Source organism: Apium graveolens, chromosome 4 (genome assembly GCF_009905375.1).
Source record: "Apium graveolens cultivar Ventura chromosome 4, ASM990537v1, whole genome shotgun sequence".
In the NCBI taxonomy this organism is placed as follows: Eukaryota; Viridiplantae; Streptophyta; class Magnoliopsida; order Apiales; family Apiaceae; genus Apium; species Apium graveolens.
In genome coordinates this window covers 220,180,048-220,189,986 of record NC_133650.1, presented here as the reverse complement: position 1 = coordinate 220,189,986, position 9,939 = coordinate 220,180,048, and the positions used below count along the sequence as shown (strand labels likewise).

The 9,939-nt window shown below is 33.9% G+C and overlaps 1 protein-coding gene across 1 annotated transcript; it reads left to right on the top strand.

Annotated features, from left to right (window-relative positions):
* Positions 1–2,697: 2,697 nt before the first annotated feature.
* On the top strand, positions 2,698–5,429 carry LOC141720636 (L-type lectin-domain containing receptor kinase VIII.1-like). Its single transcript, XM_074523154.1, has one exon. The coding sequence runs from the start codon at positions 2,948–2,950 to the stop codon at positions 5,066–5,068; it is 2,121 nt and encodes a 706-aa protein (XP_074379255.1). The 5' UTR covers positions 2,698–2,947; the 3' UTR covers positions 5,069–5,429.
* Positions 5,430–9,939: the final 4,510 nt, after the last annotated feature.

Sequence of the window (9,939 nt, the reverse complement as noted above, 5' to 3'; positions counted from 1 at the left end):
AGTCAAGATCATTACAAGTCACAGATTTAATGTTATAGAGAAGTCATTCGAAAACTCCAGAATGACTTATAGAGAACTCAAGAAAGCTATTAGAGAACTCAGAGATATCGACAAGTCAAATTGAAGACACGAAGATTGGAGATATCGACAAGTCATTTCTTCACTAGAGAACTCAGAGTTATCGACAAGTCAAATTCATTAGAGAACTCTGAGTTATCGATAAGTCAAATTTCACTAGAGAACTCAGAGATATCGAAAAGTCAAAATTCACTAAAGAACTCTGAGTTATCAAAAAGTCAAATTTGACTAGAGAACTCCGAGTTATCGAAAAGTCAATAAGTCACTAGAGATCTCAGAGATATTGATAAGTCAAAGTGAAGATATGAAGATGAGAGATCTCGATAAGCCAAATTCTCTTATAGAGAACTCAGAAACCTCTACAAGTCAAATCAACTATGAAGTATTAGAGATCTCGATAAGTCATTATACTTATCGAGATGCCAAGATCTCTATATGCCTAACTGGAGATCTCGTGATAAAATCTCAAAGTACAAATTGCAGACCAGTTCAATATTCAAGATTAATAATCATCAAACAATCCAACCAGTTGGATTGAAAAGTCTACAAAAAGCACCTTGAAGAATGTGCAAGATCAAGAGTGAAGATTAACTGACAAAGGAAGATCAAGATTAACACAGTATGCAAAGATATGTAAAGTTAGAAATGGAAGATATACTTCTTCTAAAATGGAAATGATAAGTGACGGTTTACTAAAATAACTAGCATCTCTTATTGTACACTGTGTAAACCAGTAGTTAACTATGATATAAAGTTAACACTGGTCCTTTATTAGATGTAATAATTTAGATCAGAAATCTTGTAATCTCTCAAGGAAGAAGCTAAGCTCTTTATTAACAAAGAGCCTAGAAATTTTGTAGCAAAACATTCTTAATTTTAATTAAAAATTAAGCGAGTTGTGAAAGATCTGTGTTCACTATTATTGCTTGCTTAAATTCAGTAGTAACACATATCACTGCAATATTTACATTTATTTTATTCAAACCATGAATATTTCAAGAAAATCATAAAAACGCAAAAACACATTTACCCCCTCTGTGTATAGTTCATTACCTAACACTTAATACTATCAAACAAACATGGTCGAGGTAAATAAATTATTTAGAAATTTACTTCAAATTCTACTTGCTTTTATGGTCACTTTACATTTCAACGTATGAGAGCAAAGTAAATACAATTGCAATGTACATAAATGTATATTTTGATGAAAATATATTGTTCCTAGTCATGTTTGAAATGTAATTAACTTTCAACTCATTTACCTTTTGGAACATAAAATTTAAATTACATTTAATACTCTACATTTTTAAGTACCTCATTTAATTATTTATCTCTGACTTTTCCACTTTCTAATAAGGGTGACAAATATAACACAACTTATATAATTAATTTTTTTTTCTATTTTTAATGTTAATATCTATATTATACTAAAATAAAGTACAGTTGACATCATCACCATTTATGTGTCAAACTTTCCTTTAAGAATTTACATCATCAAATCATATGTATCAAAATCTTATTAATTTAATTCTCTTCTCATTAAATTTACCTTCAATCTTTCTGTTTCATTTATTATCTTCACCCGTTCTCTTGTACTCATTTCTCATTTCTATCTTACCCATCTCTTATTCTCTTTCATTCTCATTTTTATATTCTTAAATTAATAATTTTCAATAATTTCATTCTCTTCACTAATTTTATCTTATTTAAAATTAATTTTATTTACACTAATATTTATTATTATATTTTTATATTTAATAAAAAGTTGATAATCAATATTCGTAGTTTGGATAATATTATTTTTTAAATTTTTATGTTTATATTTTATTTTATTCTCTTTAATATGTAAAAAAATATATTATATTAATATATATTATTCAAATTAAAATATTTTAAAATATATATCTTTTTAAAAATATTGTAATATAACGGGTGATGGCCAAAAATACCTTTTTTTTAGAAGTTGTAACAAAAATACCACTTTTTGGAGTTTATGGCCAAAAATACCCTTCTAATACGCATTTTAGAAATGGGTAAATCTATTACGCATCTGAAAAATGGGTATTACATAAAAAAATTTAAAAAAAATAAAAAAAAAAGAGAAGAACATGTGATACGCATGTCACAAATGCGTATCACCAGAATCAAATGGGTGATACGCATTTTGTGAATGCGTATCTTATTTTTTATTATTTTTTCAATTTTTTTTAATACGAATTACCCATTTTTAAAATGCGTATTAGTATATCCAACTGAAAAATGTGTATTAGACAGGTATTTTTGGCCAAAATTTTAAAAAGATATATTTTTGTCACAAACTCTAAAAAAAGAGGTATTTTTGTCATTTTTTATAATATAAGCGATACGCCGGGAACTAGATTATTCTACAACTTTAGGGTACCCCTCTTCCATGTTGCCTAGTACACCACGGCTGACGTTTGTGAGATGTAAGTCGATGAACTAGGCGAAAGAGACAAAATACAATCCAGCTATCTCTATACAAAAAGTTACCGTTATGATTGACACGTGTATCAGAAGCAAGCCACCTGTCTTAATCTCAGCCATTGAATTCTCATCTCATCGCATCCCGACTCATCTCAAGCCTCCTTGGTTCCCACTCAACAATCTCACTACGCTCGCTCCCCCTTTCCATTTCAGTCTTTCCCTTTCCATGCAAAAGAATATTACTAGTACAATTACACCATATACATACACACACTTTCTCTCTTTCTCCTCTTCTGTGTATGTATATGACATAACATACCCGTGATAAATCTTGTTCTATATTTCACACAATTTCAGACCAAACAAACTAATCTTATTTCAGCTTGGAGTACTTCTCTATATGGCTTTGTCCTAAACTTCATTAATGCCGACACCCAACGTTAAATTTCTTATTTTATTTTTTATTTTCATTTTCTTACAACTGTTCTATTTCTCCGGCGCCGCCACTGATTTCGATTTCGGAAACTTAGCTCTAAGTAGTTTAAAGCTTCTTGGTGATGCTCACTGGAGCAATGATACTTTGATGCTCACTAAAGACCTCGCCGTCCCTAATTCCGGCGCCGGAAAAGTACTCTACTCTAAACCCATCAAATTCCGGCAACCTGTTGTTGATTTTCCGGCGAGCTTTACATCGTTTTTCTCGTTCTCGATTACTAATCTCAACCCATCTTCTATTGGAGGTGGTCTGGCGTTTATTATATCGCCGGATGATGAGGCGGTGGGAAATTCCGGCGGGTATCTTGGGATCATAAACGATGCACCAAACGGCGTCGTTGCGGTTGAGTTTGATACTTTGATGGATGTTGAGTTTAAAGATATTAATGGGAATCATGTGGGTTTGGATCTAAACTCGATGATTTCGACTCAAGTTGGTGATTTGGAATCGATTGATGTTGATCTTAAAAGTGGGACTGTTGTTAACTCGTGGGTCGAGTACTCCGGGTCAACTCAGGTATTCAATATCTCGGTTTCGTATTCTAATTCAAAGCCTAAACAACCCCTTTTGTCATTTGTTCTTGATCTTGATAAGTATGTAAGTGATTTTATGTATGTTGGGTTTAGTGGGTCAACTCAGGGTAGTACTGAAACTCATAGCATTTTATGGTGGAGTTTTACTTCACATTTCGATAGTGATTCTAAAAATAGTTCAGTTTCGATTTCGTCGACTCCCCCCACGAGTCCTTTGATGAATCCGACTGCTGACTCGGTTAGCCCGCCACCCACTGAGTTGAATAGCACAGTTTCGCGCAATTCGGATAGTAGCAAAAAGTGTCATAACCAGTTGTGTAAGGAAGGTGCAGGGGCTGTTGTTGGAGTAGTAACGGCTGGGGCATTTGGTTTGGCCTTGTTTGCTATGCTTCTTTTTTGGGTTTATTCGAAAAAATTTAAGCATGTGAAAAAATCGGGATCATTGGCGTCCGAATATATTAAAATGCCCAAGGAATTTAGTTATAAACAACTTAAATTGGCTACGAAAGGATTTGATTCGTCGCGGATTATTGGTCATGGGGCTTTTGGGATTGTTTACAAGGGAACATTGGCGGAGACGGGTGACATTGTGGCAGTAAAGAAGTGTAGTCATAGTGGGCAAGGTAAGGTGGAGTTTTTCTCTGAATTGTCGATAATTGGGACACTTAGGCATAGGAATCTTGTTAGGCTTCAAGGTTGGTGTCATGAGAAAGGCGAGATTCTGTTAGTTTATGATTACATGCCTAATGGGAGTCTTGACAAGGCATTGTTTGAATCAAGAATGACATTACAATGGGTTCACAGGAAGAAGATATTGATGGGCGTTGCTTCTGCTCTGGCCTATTTACATCAGGAATGTGAGAATCAAGTGATTCATAGGGATGTGAAGAGTAGTAACATTATGTTAGACGAAGGGTTTAATGCTAAATTAGGCGATTTTGGGTTAGCTAGGCAAATTGAGCACGACAAGTCTCCGGATGCCACGGTGGCTGCAGGAACAATGGGGTACTTGGCTCCAGAGTATTTATTAACAGGACGAGCAACCGAGAAGACTGATGTGTTTAGCTACGGGGCAGTAGTGCTTGAGGTGGTTGGCGGAAGGAGACCAATCGAAAAAGATTTTAAAAGAGTCGAGAAAAGTGGAGTTGGAAGCAATTTGGTAGAATGGGTCTGGAATTTACACAAAGAAGGAAGTCTTTTAGTTGCAGCTGATCCAAGGCTTGATGGTGAGTTTGAAGAGAGTGAAATGAGGAGAGTGTTACTGGTTGGGCTAGCTTGTTCTCACCCTGACCCAATATCTAGACCCGCAATGAGAGCTGTGGTTCAGATGCTAGCGGGGGAAACTGAGGTTCCAATTGTACCAAGAACCAAGCCATCAATGAGTTTTAGTACCTCTCATTTGATACTTAATTTGCAGGATAGTGTTTCTGACTTGAATGGCATGATCACTATCTCCACTTCCTCATCAGAACAAAGCTACAATGGTGGTAGTGGTAGCATGGTTGAACTAGTGTAATTACTATCTAATCCTGATCATCATTTTAAAATTTTATATGTACAATCATGTGTAAATAAAATAAGGGATGAGTATGTGATGTATAAAACAATTTAACATGTAAAAAGAAGGGCTTGTGGTGGGGTTCAATTTTTTGTGTGGGAGATTTGGGTATGGATTATGGAATAGGTAAGAAGTTGCTTTCCTAAGCAATATCAATTTGTCAAAAGCATGAAGAGTTTGAGTAGGAAGTTTGGTGAAGTAAAAAGACAAAAAGTAGATCTCTTTGAAGTTTCGTACTATAAATTATGAGAGATTTGCTGTAAATTGTAACCAATAATGATTCTTTTCTAGCTAATTATACCAACTTGTATGGTCATAATGCTCTCTTCTTTTGCATTTTCTCCCTCTTTTATGTTGCCTTTCATGTAAACTTTCACTCCCCTTTAGTTCTTCTGGGTCCAATCTTATCAAACCATATAAATCAGCAGCTCTGATTGGAAGAGCTAGTTTTTTGTAAAAATCACATTATCTAGTGGAAGATTCACATCTAATATTTCGAAGATTGATATTTATGTTAGGGTCTCTGAAGTTGAAGCTTTTTAAAAAAGGCGTCATAAGAGTACACTAATACAGTACAGTAGTAGTAAATAGAAGTATGAATTATTTGAGTGACATTTATCATGATCATCATTAAATTTTATACATTATTTTATGACACGTTTTTTAATACTACTTTAAAATATAATTTCATTATATTTTTTTATTTTTTTTCTAAATAAAAGTTTAATATTTAAATTTTTATTCAAAAAAAAATATTATGAAATAATAATTTATAAAAGTCTCAAAATACGTGCAAATAATAAACTTATACTATCCGGCGGGACGGTGAGAGTGGTAATGTAATGTTATCCGGTTCGGCTTTTCTATCTTCCAGTACTCATTAGTTTCCAGAAAAAAAAATCCCTGATTAGTTTTTATTGTTTCGCATTTTGGACCACATCTTGTTACATCAATAGTTCCACACATTATGAGGGGGCCTTTGGATTTGCTAAAATTCGACTTGCAAATGAAAATAAACATATCTAAACGCCCTCAATGTTTTTATCTTGCGATTGCTAGACTAAGAAATTGTGCTTGGCGTCCCTTGGACCGTATTATGAGTTTCGTAAATATCTCATGTTTAACTCAAAGAAGGAATGTTAGCTTTAGAATTGTTATTTATTTAAGTTTTCTTGATCATCCAGGTTGTTCAACTAGATGTTGTATTCTTGTGGTATGTAATGAGATAGGATTTGTTTTATTGTTATAATCTTTGAATTGCATTATACATATCCTCCATTCGGTATCCAAGCTTTCTCGGTTCTGATTTCCCGTAAAAAGCATCTTCAGGGTACAATTTGGACGAATCATGTGCTTTAAAACAGGACTTTTGATTAACGACGGTGCTACAGTTGGCGGGATAAGTTGAAATGTTATTAGAGCAGCTTCAACGCTGCCTGATTTCCTCCCTCGGTCTACGTTAAAGTGAAATTGGTCAAACCACATGAAAATGTATGTACTGCAAGATATTAGAAAATATGGGCATGCCCAGCTTACTGGTCGCGGCCAGTTATTTAGTTTATATTATTTTCTTTGATTTTTTCTGCTGCCATGTGAATGTTAATATTATAAACTACAATTTTATTATAAATATAATATAATAAGAAAAAACAGGTCGTACAAATTTAGTAAATGGGTGTTAACCATTGAGCATATATGACCAGTTCTTTTTACCCTCCAGTTTTGTGTACGTGGTCAGCAGTGGGGTCAGGGAAAAAGAAAAATGGGTAGCTAACATTGTGGTTGCTCTTAGACCATGACAACCCATGCTCTCGCTCCTCGGGAGGGATAATAATTAACACTTCTGATTGGGACTCTGAATCCTCTATGATGAGACGTATGTCAGAGTTTATTACTATCTACTTGGCAAAGTGCACGTGTACACTACAAAACATGGGTTACAAAATCCCTCAAATTGACTCACTCACTTGCTAAAGTCGCGAGGGCACAAGTATACCACAAATCATGGGTTGCAAAATCACAGGTTGACAACTTGTAGAGTTGCAGGTCGACGACAATGGGTGATTAGTATGAAATGGATAGTCATCATATGAAGATTTTGCAATTTAAAAGTTATACAAGTTGAATTGTCAAGAGTTTAGCGATCACAGAGGGGAAAACTAGGTAAACAAATAATTTCTTAACATTGGCCTAGGGAATAATCTACTTACGTCGAAAGTTTAAAATTTGATAAAAGCATAAATTCGTAAAGATTTTGATGTACGATTTTGATCTTTTTGAATATGTACATACCAAATTTAGGTGAATTATAACAATGAATATAATCATTTTGCATCTAGTATTAGACTTACTCTAATATATTGTTATCAACAATCTGTGTAAAAATCAAATATAAGTATAGGTGTGTGCGTGAAAAATAATAATCAAATAACAGAGAAGAATGAAGATAGGAAACGTATGACGAAAAATAGAAAAATCTGAGTCCAGTGCGGAACTGTCTCCTTAAAGTTTATTAGCCCTCACCGTATTATGCGAGCGAAAAGCCTCTCAGGATCCAACGGATTACAGCGGCGATGCCAAAAGTCGGCACTCGAGTAAGAAACTATCACGGGTTAGAGGGCAGGTGTTTAGGAATGACTGTGTATTTGTGTGTTTAACCCTAACGCCATAGAGATATTTATATAGGGAGGAAAAACTTGTGCGCTACACAATTACCATAATTAATTAATGTGCGCTAATTAATTAGGTCGGTGGTCAATCAATTATAATCAATCAATTAATTTGACCGACACAAAAATAAAACCGTAAGTCAATTTATTTGAGCCCAGACCCAGCGGAAAATAAAAATCAGCAAAACTAGTCCGGCTTTATTCGGGTCAATTTTCTGCTACATTCGTGTCCGCACGTCGCACACGCGGGAAAATTTGAAGGCTTCGCAAGACTCAGATTGTCCCTCGAAAGCCCACAATTTGCACCCCCTGCGCGCCCGCGTAGGTGATGGAGCAACACATAGACAACACAAGTGAACACTACGTATGTGTGTTGCTATATAAAGCTAAGGAAATCCCTTTTCCTTTGCAATGTGGGATTTAAGGTTTTGTAAACTATTTTCCACTCTTAAGGGACCATCTTTGGATAATCATATCTCACTCATTCCTTAATCATTTTGAGTGATTAAAAGTACCTCGGAAAACTCTCGTGAAGAAGAGCACATTCCAAGCGTCACTCGTTGCACGCACGCAACAACCAACCACTCAAGCGCGGCTCAAAATGACTCGACAATGTGGAGTGTAATACCCACATTTCCTAACATATATGTCAGCAGGAAAACAATGCCTTTCTTCTATTAGAAAGAGAGATGTATCATATAGATGTTTGTGTTGTATAAAAAGCAAAAATAATGTAGTGACTTGTAAAGTAGATCGCTCGGTTAAGTTTTCATTCTAAGTGTGTGTAAATTAGACAATATATATGACATAAATAATTTATGATCTTCCATTACCCGTTCTTTGCTGCTCTTAAAATTCCCATTAGGATTAAATCTTTTATATATCTTCCCATACATTTCAGGATTTATTTTTTTTAATTAATGTTTAACATTTACTTGATAGTTGATATTGATAACCTGCTGCACAATACTAATGGAGGTGAATATATTTATAATAGGTATATGATAATTATATCCCTATATTAATAACTATATAATATTTAATTCACCTTGTCATTTATTTATTAAAAATTATCAATTGTTGTATAATTAATATATGCATATTTACATACATGTTCATATATGTTATGCAAGACAAACATGTACATAACAAGACTAAGTCATTCTGACAACCCTGAGGTTAAGTTGTATGATAATCTAATATTGTATTTTGTAATTTTATTTATTGAGTCTGTAAAAATGTTTAGTTGATTAGACTGGAAATTTTTTATGACAACAGTCTTCAAGCTAAGGAATAAACTATGGAAGAAAATCAAATCATGATCATGCCTCAGAGAGAAGTGTAGCGGCTTGGATTCGAATAATGCTATTATAGGAAAAATGTTCTAAGTTAGATATCAAAAAGTCACAGATCAAGGGATATCGAGAAAAGAAGTCCAAAATGACTTATCGAGATGTCCTATGATATATAGACAAGATAATATACATGTGGAGATATCAGATATCGACAAGTCAAAATGTTTATGTAGAGAACTAGAGATATCGACAAATTATTTGTTCATGTAGAGATCTAGAGATATTGACAAGCCAAATCTTCACGTAAAGAACTAGAGATACCGACAAGTCAAAAGCCTATGTAGAGAATTGGAGATATCGATAAGTTATTCTACATGTAGAGAACTGGAGACCTCAACAAGTCAAAGACACATGTAGAGATCTCAAGATATCGATAGGTCATTTTACTTATCGATATGTGACATCACTATAGAATAAAAGAGATCTCGACAAACTAACTCATATTACATAATGTAGATAAATGGAAGATTCAAGATTATCGGTCAACAAACAATTCATTCACTGAATTGGAAAGTCTATAAAAATAGCTTGAAGAGTACAAGATCAAGGGGAAAGATTCATTGGACAAAGGATGGTCACAGACCTATAAGATTCTGCACAGATTTGCTAACATAAGAGAAGAAAATAGACAAGATAGCTTTAGAAAATTTGTTAGTACATTTTAGTGTAAGTTTTGTAAACCCGTGTCGTTGGTCTATAAAGCATGCACGAGTGCTTAGTTTAGAAGTAATAAAACAGATCTAGAAAAATCTTGTATTCTCTCTCAAGATTTGTATTTGAGTTCTTATTTTCAAGAACACATATT